The 16,019-nt window shown below is 40.9% G+C and overlaps 1 protein-coding gene across 5 annotated transcripts in view; it reads left to right on the top strand.

Annotated features, from left to right (window-relative positions):
• ttyh3a (tweety family member 3a) overlaps positions 1–16,019 on the top strand; it is a 237,293-nt gene that overhangs the window by 86,287 nt on the left and 134,987 nt on the right. For all 5 annotated transcript variants that reach the window (XM_048609585.1, XM_048609583.1, XM_048609584.1 and 2 more), the window contains exon 2: positions 7,824–7,990. In XM_048609585.1, the coding sequence (XP_048465542.1) occupies positions 7,824–7,990 (167 nt within the window). The remainder of the gene's footprint in view (positions 1–7,823; positions 7,991–16,019) is intronic.

The following is a 16,019-nucleotide window of genomic DNA, read 5'->3' as shown; positions in this document are numbered from 1 at the left end:
TTTTTTAAATGTTTTAACTGTACCTGCATCTACCATTTCCTCTGGCAGCTTATTCTACATATGAATCACCCTCTGTTTGAAAAAGTTGCTCCTCATGTCCCTTTTAAATCTTTCTCCTCTCACCTTAAAATATGCCCCTTAGTTTTGTACTCCCCATCCAAGGGAAAAGACCTTTGCTATTCACCTTATCTATGCCCCTCATGATGTTATAAATCTCTGTAAGGTCACCCCTCAATCTTGTACACTCCATTGAAAAAAGCCCCAGCCCATCCAGCCTCTCCCGATTACTCAAACCGTCCAGCCCCAGCAACATCCTTGTAAAGCTTTTCTGAACCCTGTCCAATTTAATAATATCCTTCCTATAGCAGGATGACTGGAACTGTACGCAGTACTCCAAAAGCAGCCTCACCAACATCCTGTACAACTGCAACATGATGTTTCAACTCCTATGCTCAATGTTCTGAGCGATAAAGACAAGCATGCTAAGCGCCATCTTAACCACCTTGTCTACCTGTGATGCACCTTTCAAAGAACTATGTACCTGAACCCCTAGGTTTCTCTGTTGGACACCACTACATAGGGCCCTACCATTGTTCACTTTGCCAAAATACAATACCTCACGTTTATCCAAAGTAGACTCCATCTGCCTCTCCTGAACCCACTGGCCTAATCGATCAAGATCCCTTTGTATTCTAAGATAACCTTCTTCACTTTTGACTATACCACCAATTTTGGTGTCATCTGCAAAATTACTAATCCTACATCCTATTTCAATGACAAACAGCAGTGGTCCCAGCATCAATCCCTGTGGAACATGACTGATCACAAGCCTCAAGTCTGAAAAACAACCCTACACCATCAACCTCCATCTCCTTCTGTCAAACCAATTTTGTATCCAGTTGACAAACTCCCTGAATCCCATGTGACCTAACCTTACTTATCAGTCTGCCACGTGGAACCTTGTCAAGGACTTCACTAAAGTCCATGTAGACAATGTCTATCAGGTCTGCCCTCATCAAACAATTCCTCCAAAAACGTAATCAGGTTTGTGAGACATGATTTCCCACGCACAAAGCCATGTGGAGTATTCCTAATCAGTCCTTGCCTCTTCAAATGCATGCAAATTTTATCTCTGAGAATTCCTTCCAACAACTTAACAACTACTGATGTCAGACCCCCTGGCCTATAGTTCCCAGGCTTCTCCTTACAGCACGACAAGAGCCCCTCCAATCGTCTGGCACCTCACCTGCGGCTGTAGATAAATCAAGTATCTCTGCTAAGGGCCCCGCAATTTTTCCCTAACTTCCCACAATGTCCTGGCATGTACTTAATCAGGTCCGAGAGATTTATCCACCATAATTTTTTTTTTAAAAAGCTTCCAGCACCACCTCTTATGTAATGTGGACTGTTTTCAAGACATCAGTATTTACTTTACTGAGTTCTCTAGCCTTCATGTCTTTCCCCACAGTAAAAACGGATGCAAAATATTCATTTAGTATTTCTCCCAGTTCCTGTAGTTCCACACGGAGATGACCTTGTTGATCTTTAAGGGGCCCTATTCTTTCCCGAGATGCTCTTTTGCCCTGAATGTACTTAGAATCTGTCTGGATTATCCTTAACCTTACCTGCCAAGGCTATCTTGTGTTCCCTTTTAGCCCTCCTGATTTCCCTCTTAAGAATGCCCCTACATCCCTTATACTCTTCAAGAGATTCACTTGATCCCAGTTGTCTATACTTAACTTAAGCCTCCTTTTTGTTTGGCTCGAGCCATAGAATATAGACCATTACAGCGCAGTACAGGCCCTTCGGCCCTCGATGTTGCGCCAACCTGAAGCCCATCTAATCTACACTATTCCATTATCATCCATATGTTTATCCAATGACCACTTAAATGCCCTTAAAGTTGGCGAGTCTACTACTGTTGCAGGCAGGGCATTCCACGCCCTTACTACTCTCTGAGTAAAGGACCTACCTCTGACATCTGTCCTATATTTATCACCCCTCAATTTAAAGCTATGTCCCCTCATGCTAGCCATCACCATCTGAGGAAAAAGGCTCTCACTGTCCACCCTATCTAATCCTCTGATCATCTTGTATGTCTCTATTAAGTCACCTCTTAATCTTCTTCTCGCTAATGAAAACAGCCTCAAGTTCCTCAGTCTTTCCTCATAAGACCTTCCCTCCATACCAGGCAACATCCTGGTAAATCTCCTCTTAGGATTAGGGTAAAAGTTCGGCACAACATCGTGGGACGAAGGGCCTGTACTGTGCTGTACTGTTCTATGTTCTATGTTCTGCACCCTTTCCAATGCTTCCACGTCCTTCCTATAATGCGGTGACCAGAACTGTACGCAATACTCCAAGTGCGGCCGCACCAGAGTTTTGTACAGCTGCAACATGACCTCATGGCTCCGAAACTCAATCCCTCTACCAATAAAACCTAACACACCGTACGCCTTCTTAACAACCCTATCAACCTGGGTGGCAACTTTCAGTGATCTATGCACATGGACACCGAGATCTCTCTGCTCATCCACACTACCAAGAATCTTACCATTAGCCCAGTACTCTGTATTCCTGTTACTCCTTCCAAAGTGAATCACCTCACGCTTTTCTGCATTAAACTCCATTTGCCACCTCTCAGCCCAGCTCTGCAGCTTATCTATGTCCCTCTGTAACCTGCAACATCCTTCCGCACTATCCACAATTCCACCGACTTTGGTGTCATCTGCAAATTTACTAACCCATCCTTCTACGCCCTCATCCAGGTCATTTATAAAAATGACAAACAGCAGTGGCCCCAAAACAGATCCTTGAGGTACACCACTAGTAACTGAACTCCAGGATGAACATTTCCCATCAACCACCACCCTCTGTCTTCTTACCGTTAGCCAATTTCTGATCCAAACCGCTAAATCACCCTCAATCCCATGCCTTCGTATTTTCTGCAATAGCCTACCATGGGGAACCTTATCAAACACTTTACTGAAATCCATATACACCACATCAACCGCTTTACCCTCATCCACCTGTTTGGTCACCTTCTCAAAGAACTCAATAAGGTTTGTGAGGCACGACCTACCCTTCACAAAACCGTGTTGACTATCCCTAATCAAATTATTCCTTTCTAGATGATTATAAATCCTATCTCTTATAATCCTTTTCAACACTTTATCCACAACCGAAGTGAGGCTCACTGGTCTATAATTACCAGGGTTGTCTCTACTCCCCTTCTTGAACAAGGGGACAACATTTGCTAGTCTCCAGTCTTCTGGCACTATTCCTGAAGACAATGACGACATAAAGATCAAAGCCAAAGGCTCTGCAATCTCCTCTCTAGCTTCCCAGAGAATCCTAGGATAAATCCCGTCCGGCCCAGGGGACTTATCTATTTTCACACTTTCCAGAATTGCTAACATCTCCTCCTTAAGAACCTCAATCCCGTCTAGTCTAATAGCCTGTATCTCGGTATTCTCCTCGACAACATTGTCTTTTTCCTGTGTGAATACTGACGAAAAATATTCATTTAGCACTTCTCCTATCTCTTCGGACTTCACGCACAACTTCCCACGACAGTCCTTGACTGGCCCTAATCTTACTCTAGTCATTCTTTTATTCCTGACATACCTATAGAAAGCTTTAGGGTTTTCCTTGATCCTACCTGCTGAAGACTTCTCATGTCCCCTCCTGGCTCTTCTTAGCTCTCTCTTTAGGTCCTTCCTGGCTAACTTGTAACTCTCAAGCGCCCTAACTGAGCCTTCACACCTCATCTCTACATAAGCCTCCTTTTTCCTCTTGACAAGAGATTCAACTTCTTTAGTAAACCACGGTTCCCTCGCTCGACCACTTCCTCCCTGCCTGACAGGTACATACTTACAAGGACACGCAGCCTCAATACCTTCATTCACCTTTGTTCCCTACTCTTACCAGCCTTACCCACCACTGTGCCACAAGAACCCTAACAATTGTCTTTACAAGTAACGGTGTAATTTATTTCACTGTGTGATTCTTTACTTGGAAATGAGGGTGCGATTTATCTGCATATATTAAGAATATCTGCATATTCTAAGGTTCCTCATGCGCATTTACATAAGAACAGACAAATAGGGGAGGTGATGGCCTAGTGGTATTATTGCTGTACTGTTAATCCAGAGACCCAGATGATGCCCTGGGGATCCGGATTCGAATTTCGGTACGGCAGATGGTGGAGTTTGAATTCAACGAATACCTGGAATTAAGAGTCTAATGATGACTGTGAATCCGTTATCGATTGTTGGAAAACCTCATCTGGAAGGAAACTGCCATCCTTACCTGGCCTGGCCTCCATGTGACTCCAGACCCACAGCAATGTGGTTGACTCTTAACTGCTCTCTGGGCAATTAGGGATGGGCAATAAATGCTGTCTAGCCAGCGACGCCCTCATCCTGTGAATAAATTTTTTAAAAAGTAGGACCTTCAGGCCCTAAGCCAGCCCTGTCGTTCTGTAAGATCCTGTATGATCTGCTTCAACTCCTCCTTCAAGCCAGCTCCTCCTCAGCATCAACTCCTTCGTTTCAAAAATCTGTCTACCTCCTCTTTAAATACTTTGTGATCTAGACTCCACAGATCTCTGAGGTAGAGAATTCCAGACATTTGTTACCTTTTGAGAACAACTCCCTTTGCACCTCAGTTTTAAATAAGCATTCTGTTTTCTTTAACCGTCTCCTAGGTCAAGATTCCTCGATGTCTTCTCAGCATCTGCTTTGTGAAACTTCTTCAGAATCTTGTATGTTTCAATAAAGTCATCCCTCATTCTTCTAGTACTTGTTTAGCTGCTCTTGATAATTCTACTCCTTCATCCCAGAATTCAGCTGAGTGAATCTCTTTTGAACTGTGGCCGATGCCAGCATATCCTTTTTTAAATACAGGGACCAAATCTGTACACTGTACTCGAGGTAGGGCCTCACCAATATCCTATGTATTTGTAACATAACTTCAATGTTTTTAAATTCCAAACCGTCAGCAATAAAGGCCCAAATTCCAGTGGATGTCTTAATTATTTGCTGCACCTACATGTTAACATTTTTTTACATGCTAAAGAATGCTACTGTCCTACTGTGCTGCACTTTTAATAAAAAGTCTCTCTCGATTTAAGTAATAGTCTGCCTTTTGATTCTTCTTATCAAAATGCATGACCTCACGTTTTTCCTACAATAAACTCAACTTGCCAATTTTTTGCCTACTAGTTCAACTCCTATGCCCTCTTCACAACATGCCTTCACTTCTGTTTTTTCCTGTATTGTCAGCAAATTTGCATTACACTCTGCTTCATTCTCCAGGTCATTAACGTAGATAATAAATAACTAAGGTGCTCGGACTCATGCTTGTGGCACTCAACTTATTACATCTTTCCAACCTGAAAAAGACCCATTAATTCCAACTCTGTCTTGTGTATGTTAACCAGTCCTCAATCCGAGCAAATACATTATTTCCAATACTGTGAGCTCCTCTCCTGTGCAAGAAACTTTTATGAGGAACCTTATTGAAAGTCTTCTGAAAATCCAATTTCCAGCAGATCTGGCTCACAAATGTTCATACTTATAAACCCGGTCTTGGGGTGTAATTTTAAAGATCCAACATGAATATTTCCTGTACATATCAAAAGGCTGCATTGTATTCCAACTGGCGTACAAATCAACTTGCTAATGGACTGAAGAACTGAACATATTCGCAATCCAGGGACTGCCTGTTTTGCTTTATCAACTCTGCTTGTTATATTTGCAAAGAACTCTAGCAAATTTATCCACATGATTTTCCTTTCACAAAACCATGTTGACTCTTTGTTTGTGTTAACTTTTCTAAATGTCCTGCAAATTCTTGTTCAATAATGAAATCTAGTATTTTCTCAAGACAGATTTTTTGGCTGACTAACTGATAGTTTCCTGCTTTCTATCTCCCTCATTTCTTGAACAAGGGTGTCACATTGGCAGTTTTCCATTCTCTCCCCTGGAATATTTTGACAAACGCCTCCATTAACTCTACAGCCACTTGTGTTAAAACTCTTGGATGCATGCCATTAGGTCCTGCCGACTTGTCTGCCTTCAGTACCCGTAGTTTGTCAAACACTTTGTCCCCCATAGAGACTGTTTCAAGACTCTTCCACTCAATGGTACCTTGCTTATCTGATACCTTTAGCATATTTATTATGTCCTCCACTGTGAAGACCATTGCAAAGTATTGGTTTTAATTATCTACTGTTTCCTTGTTCTCTGTTATCAATTCCCAAGTCGCATCCTCCTACACTCTCCTCATTGATTTCTCCCTCTTTATTAACTTTAAGTCATCTGCTGTTGGATCCTAAAACAAAATTCCCATTCTCTGGCTTGCCACTAATTTTTGTTGATTTGTATGCCTTAATGTTTGGTTACTCTTGTTGACTGCCTGTGTGAACTACAGAAGGTTCATCTTTCTCATTGAATCCTTCTTTTTGACTGGAATAAACTTTGCTTAGCATTATGAAATATCTACTTAATCTGCCACTGCTTGTCTAATGACTTTCCCCTTAGTCTAGTTTTCCACCCTGCTTTGGATGATGCTTTCTTCACATCTTTGTAACTACAATTATTTAAATTGATGACACTGGTCTGAGACTCACATTGCTGTCCCTCAGACTGACTTTGAAATTCCACCATGTGCTAGTGGATTGGGAATTCCCAAGATATGTTATTGATTCTAGTACCTGCCTCACTATCAGTCACACCTTGCTGTCTCTGACTGTGGAATAAATTTGGTCTTAAGGGCTAGGGTTGCTAATTTAGATGCTAAGTACTTTAAAAGTGAATTTGTTAACTGTACTTGACTGCATTAAGATCCCCTGATTTAAGCCACGTGGTCAATCAAAAGACGCAGAAGATTTATACATCAGTTTACGTGTTTCATGGAACATCATACTTCAGCTCTGCAGTTAAAAGCAGGTTGAAGGAGTTGTCCGCTGTCAGCTTATAATCCCCCACTACCACTGCCCTTCTCACACAGGTCTCCTCTCCCAGTCTGCTTCACAGTGATGCTGAATTGCTGCATGCTCCTCCCTGTTGTACAGTTTGGGTCTTCAGTCTAACAGTATGAAAGTGCTTACAGCTAAGTGTATATATTCTCCACAATGTTGAAAATGTTAAGTATGCTTTTTAAAAAGCCAGCATTTAAGTACTTTTCTTTTCAGGAGCAAAAGGCAAAAATGCTGTGTTTTGATTGCAGATTAATGGTCATAGTTTAGCGACTTTAGTTTTGTCCTTCTACATATGAAATGTGGAACTGCTGATTGACTTTGGCCTACAGTAATAGTTAAAATTTAAATTTGTTTAAATGCCAGCAATTTGGAGATTTTGTTTCTCTTGGTCTTGCTTACCTGTTTCCAGCACATTTCTAAAAGCACAGGTAACTTATCGTTGTGAATTCAAATTTGATTCTGCCCAGCTTGGGTTCATCCTCTGTAAAATTGTAAACAACTCTATTCCTGCTGTTATAGTTTCCTCACATGCTGTGTGGTCAAATATGGTTTTGCAAATGCTTTAAAGCTGGATCTTTCTGTACTCCTGTTTTCCATTACTGCATCACCAAAACTTAGCAGTGATGTACTGAACTACTGCTGAACAGTATATTCGCCACAACCGCACGTGCTCACTAACGTACAGATAAATAAGAAAATTCTTTGGCCCTCTGTTAAGTCATTAGCTTCTTTCTTGTATTTACGGCAAATATTTTGAAATTTGAGGGCTACAAGAGACAGTTCCAGTTGATGCATTTAATCCAATATTAACTTTATCTCCCCTCTCTTTTTCCTGCAGTCACTGTTGCTGTTGGGTGGAGTTGCCCTGGTCTGCCTTTCCCTCAACCTCCTCTTTCTTCTGTTCTATTCCTTTTGGCTGTGTTGTCGAAGGAAGAGTGAAGATCAGCCAAACGCAGACTGCTGCTGTACAGCATGGTGTGTCATCATTGCAACACTTGTATGCAGGTAAGAAAGCTCCTGCAACATGAAATTAGTGTCTTGCTTGTAGACCTTTTTCAGAGTTTGGAAGTATTTTTTTAAAATCTATGATGAAGTTTATCTGTCTTGGTGACACTCTGTTCTGATATAATTCAGTTGGCTGGATGGCTGGTTTGTGATGTAGAGTGATACCAACAGCTCAGGTTTAGCTTATGCATCAGCTGAAGTGACCATGTTGGTCCCATCTTCTCAACCTTGTTCCTCAGGTTAAAGTCGCCAGCAGCTGTGTCTCTAATGAGAGACCAGCCCTATGATCCAATATAACTGCGGCAACTTTACCTTCACAACTCCAATTTATATGTATCTTTCAGCACAGAAATTTTGAATTGCAGAAACACTATTGGGAACACCAAATAAACCTTTGTGCTTCTGCTACTATGAGGCTAAGTCAGTCTGCACTATTGTTGTGATCTCCTCATATACAGTTAAATGATAGAATTTGCAAATTCTGTGAACAGACCACGTTCCCTGTCTCTTCAGTGAATGTTGGAATATGGAGTAATTAAAATATGTCAGAAAAGATATTAATTACACTTGGTGCTTGTCAAATACAATGGTTATTCGAACACTAAATATTTCCTGCAACACATTGACCTTTAGACTTCATTAACAATTCCTTATTTTAAAAAGGCTTGTCCTCCAAATGAAAATGGGCAATAAGATATGTTACTGCAATTAAAAAGCCACCTCTCCCCTTTTGAAAGAAGTTCAGTTTTGTTTGAACTTTGTGGCATCATTAGGCATATTATAACACAGAGACGCAGCCTTTATAAACAAGTATCTGCCCATTCAGATGACAAGCAAGATTGTAACGGGCCCTCATGTGAAGTGCTGTGTGATGCTTTTGAAGAAGGACTTCAAGTGTCTTGAGACTTAAATATCAGGAACAGTGGAGCTTGAATGGTACCGTAACTTTGACATTGAGAAATTGATCTTTGAAAAGGAAACTGGTTCAAACATCAGATTTCCTTTCATAAACACTCAGATGCTTGCTCCGTTACTGAATTGCAATTCAAATTATTTCCAGATACCATATCTCAGGTGCATGCAGAAGCTTATTTTCAAAGCTAACTCCTCATTCTCCATGAATCAAATGTTGACAGTGTAAAGTAATCTTAGTTTTCGTGCTAGGTGTGAAATCCAAATGTGTTCAGCTGTATGGTGCAATACAAAGGAATTCCACTATGTCTCTCAAAGACCCAGACCAGTACATGAAATCTAGATGCGACCTCTGCAGAGTCATCAGGGATGCCAAGAGGTGGTACTGGACCAAGTTAGAGGCCCAAGCCTACTAAACAGAGTCCTGCTGCCTTTGGCAAGGCCTAAACAACATTACGGGATACAAAATGAAGCAGAGCAAGTTAGCGAACAAAGACATATCCCTCCCTGACGCGCTCAATACTTTCTATGCTTGATTTGAATAGAATACTAATGGCACGCTGTCACCTGCCTTGACAGCCCAGACACACCTGTTCCCTCAGTCACTACTGCAGACATCAGATCGGCCTTCCTGGGAGTCAACCCAAGGAAAGCGAGGGGCCTGGACAATGTCCTCGGCCGAGCAATCGGATCCTGTGCGGACCAACTGGCGCAGGTATTCACTGACATCGTCAACCTCTCCCTCCTACAAGCCGAAGACCTGACCTGCTTCAAGAAGGCCACCATCATCCCCGTACCTAAGAAAGCACATGCAATGTGCCTTAATGACTACCGCCCAGTGGCTCTGACCTCAATCATGAAGTGCTTCAAAAGGTTGGTCATGGATCACATCAACTCCAGTCTCCCAATCTGCCTTGATCCCCTATAATTTGCCTACCGACGTAACAGGTCCACGGCAGATGCCATATCCCTAGCCCTGCATTCATCCATGGATCATCTGGACAGCAAAGACACCTATGGCAGACTCCTGCTCATTGACTACACCTCCACCTACAGGACCATTATCCCCTCCAGACTGATCTCAAAACTCCGTGACCTTGGTCTTGGCTCTGTCTTCTGCAACTGGATCCTCAGCTTTCCGAATCAGTGAGGACAGGTAACTTCACCTTCTCCACAATAGCAGTCAACACAGGAGTCCCCCATGGATGCGTCCTCAGTCCCTTGCTGTACCCCCTGTACATCTATGACTATTTAGCCAAATTCTGAATGAACGCCATCTACAAGTTCTCTGATGACATCACCACAGTGGGACAGATATCTACGATGACGAGTCAAAATACAAAAGGGAGATAGAGGGCTTCGTAACGTGGTGCAATGAAAACAACCTCTCTTTCAATGCCAGCAAAACTAAAGAACTGATCATTGACTTCAGAAAGAAAGGAGGACAACACATCAATGGAACTGAGGTTGAGAGGGTGGAGAGTGTCAAATTTCTCCGAGTGACGATAACCAACAACCTGTCCTGGACTTCACATGTAGATGCAACAGTCAAGAAGGCACAACAATGCCTCTTCTTCCTTCATAAAGGCCCTCACCATCTTCTACAGACCCACCATTGAAAGCATACTGTCCAAGTGCATAAATCATGGTATGGCAGCTGCTCTACCCAGGACTGTAAGAAACTACAGAAGGTGGTATGCACAGCCCAGATCATCACGGAAGCCAACCTTCCATCCATGGACTCTATTTACACGGCTTGCTGCCATGGAAAGGCTGCCAACATCATCAAAGACCTATCGCACTGCGGTAATGATTTCCTACAACCTCTTCCATCAGACAGAAGTTACAGAAGCCTGAATATGTGCACAATCAGGTTCAGGAACAGCTGCTTCCCGGCTTTATCAGACTGATGAATGGACCTCAAATAATGCTGATATTGCCAACGTTGATCTCGCCTAGCATGCACCCTGTGCAAAGTAACCTGTATGCCTGGTCTTTTTGACCTGTACATCCTTACTTACTATGATCTGCCTGTACTGCTCGTAAACCTCGCTTTTTGCTGTATTTCAGTACATGACAATCAATCAATCAATCATTTCATGACTCTGATGATGATAGTAACAGCAGACAAACAAATCGTTACGCAGATTTATCTAGTTAGTTACAGAAGTGGTTAAAGCAAGGCAGGAGCTGAAAATACTCACCAGGTCAGGCATGATCTTTAGAGAGAGGAACAAAGTTAAAGTTTCTAGTTGATGGCCTTTCATCTGAACTGTCAGATCATCATCCTGTAACAGTAGTGTATTTCAATCTCCACAGATGCTTCCTTGGCTGCTACCTGTAGTTCTTTGCAGTTATATTAATATGAGTGAGATGGATAAGGTGAGCAGTCAGGAGCCAGTTCATGAAGGTTTAAAAGTACACAGGTTAGATTTTTTTTGGTGATTTCCTTGGAATAAAATGAACATTGATCACAGAGGCAGTGACCTGACCCTTTAACAGAATTCACAAGATTTATTGCAGAATTATCCTGTCATCACATTTCGTGACCAGGCCAAATTGAGATAAAATCCATGTATCATCATTACTTAATACATAATTCTTCTTTGAAATAACTGCAGTCCACCCTGGTAAAAATTTAAAGATGCTTTGTGTTTTCTGTGGTTTACTGTAAACATTACATCTCTTTAGCCAATTTGTTGACCTTTTAAAGAATATGAAACTCCCATCTTGAATATATCATTTTAAAAGTGCATTTAAAATTAGAAACCCAGTTTCTAAGAGGGGAAGAGAGTTCCTGAAGTCATCTTTTTTAAATTACTGCAGAGCATAATGCACTTGGATTAACGATTTAAGTCTTTTCCTTCATGGATTTGTTATGGAATATGTCTGTTATTGTACTTACTGTGGTTATACAGAAAAATTCTATAGGAGCAGGCAGCCACGCCACTGAAATGGTATGCCTTAACATGGTGCATTCATCTGATTGATTAAAAAAAAAATGAATCCTAAAACCCTTTTTCTCTAATATTGGCTGAAATGCCTTCTGCCATCTAGCCCTATGTCCTGCAATTTTCTATATTTCTTCCACTTCAAAGATGCTTCTTGAAACTTGTCTTTTAAATTGACTCCATTATATTTCTTCGGATTGGTTTTGGATTTCGCTCAGTTATCCTTCTGTAAAGCACATTGACAAGCTTAGTATAAAAAAGATTCCAATGTAATTGCAAGCTGTTGCATGCTTAATTTTTCTAGAATATATTTTAATTTTTTTTGAAAGTGCGAGGGTGAAAGTGTGCAAACAGTTGGCGTGCAGCTTGATGCCCTTTGAATGTATATTTTTTCCTTGCCCTCCTGATTTGCTGCCCTTTGTCAACCTTGTGAAAGCCACAGCCCATTTCATTTCCTGTTTTTCCACTACAGATCTGCAGCTACAATTGAGCATTCAGTTATTGCAATAGTAAATGCAGGATTTCTGATTGATACATTAATATCACTGCTTACCTGATTTAAAATAAATGGTTTGAAGCCTGTGTTAAGATAACACTGGTTGGGAAATTTAGGGCCATGATGTTGCTTATACTTTGCCTGCATTTGTTGTCAGTGAAATAAAATCTTGTGTGTTTGGTGCAGTGCAGCTGGATAGACTGTACTTCGGAATGCTTGGACTTGAATTTGCAAACAGGATACTTGGCAGTTGTGTATTTTGCACCAGGCCCCTCTTTCATCACCTCACCCTGCTTTTCTTTTGAGGAATGGGATAACAAGGGTAATCAGGAAGATTCACCACCTAGTGCTATTTGGCAGCTTTTAAAATCTGGTTCCTTGAAACTTGGTGAATCTACCGACTGTGGTGGTCAACGTATGGCTTGTGGTTGAAGAGGAAAAAAGCTTGAATTTCATGATAGTAGGAACTGCAGAGAGGTCTAAGCCCGAAACGTCAGCCTTCCTGCTCCGCTGATGCTGCTTGGCCTGCTGTGTTCATCCAGCTCTACACCTTGTTATCTCTGAATTTCATGAGGTTTTTGCTTTTTCTCTCGCTTACTTCTTCACTTTTTATGATGCTGTATACAGCTATTGAGAGAACCAAGAATGTGGTTGATAAATCCCTGTCAGGATTTCATTGTGTACTAACAGTTAGAACACAGAGCTGTACAGTACAGGAATGGGCCCTTCGGCCCACGATGTAATTGTTGCACATATTTCATTTTAACAACTCATTTTTAATTAAATTATTTTTACACGACTAGACAATCCACTTTGGTGCCAGTAGCCCAAAAATCAAATTGTGATTATAGCCAACAGGAGGCAGAAATAGTGGATGCCACTGTCTTGGGTGCACACATCAATGGTGAGACCATCACACCTTTTCAGATCTTTGAAAATGGCTTGTGGCTGCAGATTGTGTGCACAATGCTTTTGAATCCTAATTCTCATGTGGGTGATATAGCTGGAGGGCCAGTATGGGGAGGAGTGAGCAGCATAAAGTCTGCCATCAGCCATGTGTTTTCACCATCAATGACTTCACTTTTGTTACTTAAACAGCTGGTGGTGAAATGAAATACAAAGAGACATTTGATACCTCAGCACAAAGAACAGGCTATGTTCTCTGCTAATTGTTGATTTGTTGTGTTTACAGTTGCAGAGGGATGACGTCAATTTCCATTATTCATTTGATTAGGAAACTCAAAAAGCCTTTGCGAACACAATTAATTCTAGTTCACAATTAAATATAGATTTGATGCATGTAACTGTGTATAAATTTCCTTCAAATAATTTTTACAAGAACAGTCTTCCTTTATGACTGTTATTTGTTTTATTAAATATTTTGTCTGTGATATTTATGACTAAGTGGTGAAGATTCCTTTGAAAAGAGATAATCAGGCTGAATGGTCTCCACCATAATTGTTCGATGATTTCTGGCTTGGATGGGAAACTTTATGTTGTGGAGTAAAATTTGTTTGGCTTGCAGCATTCCAGATTCTTTGGCTCTTGTTTTTATGAATGGGCCCTGGTATTATAATTATGTTGTTGATCTAGCTTTGCCTTCCCTTATGCTAGGTTGTATTTTCCTTATTACTTGAATGTTGAAGTACTACATCATATAATGCCAGTGCTGTGATTTAAGAAAGGGAGCATGTTCTACTGTTTAAATATTCTAACATTCACAAATGTTTGAATTGCTGTGCGTAGAAGAAAAAGCACATGGATATTCCACAGTTAGTCTGCTGTTGTGACTATAATCCTAGTGTGACTGTTACGGTCACTTCATGCACACCAGTCATGGTATGCAACAAGTTACATAGAAACAGCCGCTTGTGGTTTAAAGAGTAACCAGTTTAACCATTCAAGGCATCTTCATCTAATGTCCAGCTGTCATGTAAATCCATGAATGCTTTCTCTTGACCTCATGGCCATATCCACAGACAGCTGTGCCAAACATCTAAACGGATCTAAGCTCCACAGTCTCAATTTAGCAGCATGTGCAGCGTTTGGGAGCTATTAGAAGTAATTATTGTGATTCAAGAAATGCATCTCATTTCTGGAGATGATGTGGCAAAGAACCACAAGGCTTAAAGGCAGTAGAGAAAGCCATGATGCGTATTTCTACATGGAACGACCGACCAACATGAGAATTTTTGTACCATGATTCAAGGCAGTTGAGAGTGAATTCACAGAGTTGTGATTAATGGTCAAAGGAAAGAAAAAGTAATCAAACATGACATTAAACAAATGGGTCAAATGCCTGTCACCTGTTCTAATTTCTGGGATTAATCTATGGCAGTAGGACAAGAGAGTTGAATCAACCATTCAAACTGATGACATTTTTAATGGATGCTTGATAATTGTTGAAAATGTTTAAGTGTAAAATTCTAACCTGATTAGTGATAGCAAGATTCTTGCAATCATTAAATGCGGGGCTTCTGGATTTTATTGAGAGAGAAGAACAGAGAAACCACTGGCTGCCTCTGTCTAGATCGTCAAAGTTATTTGACCGATATCACTGTATTATCTTTAACCTTTTCGGCAGCCTGACTGAATTGAAAGAAAAGTCTCCTGAACTACATAACCCATCCTTTTACTGGTGGTTTCAAGCGTGATTCACATTGTTGGCTGAAGAAGGGCCACTGGACTTGATGTTAATTCTACTTTTACTCCACAGATGTTGCCAGACCGGCCGAGTTCCAACAGCAATTTCTGTTTTTGTTTCAGACTTTTTTTTTGTTTTATTTTAGTGTAAAACTACCTACCCTACTGCTTAAAAGACCAGTTTTCGTCAGTGACTGGTGACTTTTCACAGCTTCGTGTTTGATGTGCAACAGCTTGTGTGTGTGTGTGTGTGTGTGTGTGTGTGTGTGTGTGTGTGTAGCACAAACTCACTTAATTTGTAAGGTTAATGTTCTAGAATCTTTAAGCTTAATGAGAATAATTTGCATAGTTATGCAAGCAGCATGATTAATATGTGTAATGAAACCATTGCTTTCGGCACTTATTCAGAACTGTTTTCAAGCTATCAATTCCATCATCATCCCATGCAACAGGTCTGACTTTAAACCAGTCTGTTCACAACCTTAAATAAAAGCAGAAAGTGTCGGAGAAACTGAGTTGCTCTAGCAGCATCTGTGGAGAGAGCTGTTTCAATTCTGATATAACTCTTCTTTGGAACTGCCTGAAGAAGAAACATATTGGACTTGAAACTTAACTCTCTTTTGTCTTTACAGAAACTGATAGACCTGCTCAGTTTTTCCAAGAACTTACCAGTTTTATATTCAGAGCGCCAACATTTTATTTGACTCTGAGATGAGCTAGTGACCTCACATGCTGATGCTGAAATCACCTATTTTGATTTCAGCATCACCTGGTATCATTCCGTCTCAGCTGATCTAATTTTTATACCCTCATTCATGCCTCCTTGGTTTTATGAATAGGGCTATAGAGTGCAAAATCAAGGAAGTGATATTGAACTTGTGCAAGACATTTATCCGACCTCACCTAGTGTATTGTGTAAAGTTGTGGTGCCACAAGGATGTAGGTGCATTGAAGAGAGTGAAAAAGTGGTTTACAAGAATGGTTCTAGAGATGACGAACTTGAGAACAAAAAACAGAAATTACCGGA

Source organism: Rhincodon typus, chromosome 21 (genome assembly GCF_021869965.1).
Source record: "Rhincodon typus isolate 14 chromosome 21, sRhiTyp1.1, whole genome shotgun sequence".
Taxonomy (NCBI): domain Eukaryota; kingdom Metazoa; phylum Chordata; class Chondrichthyes; order Orectolobiformes; family Rhincodontidae; genus Rhincodon; species Rhincodon typus.
This window is presented reverse-complemented; position numbering and strand designations above follow the sequence as displayed.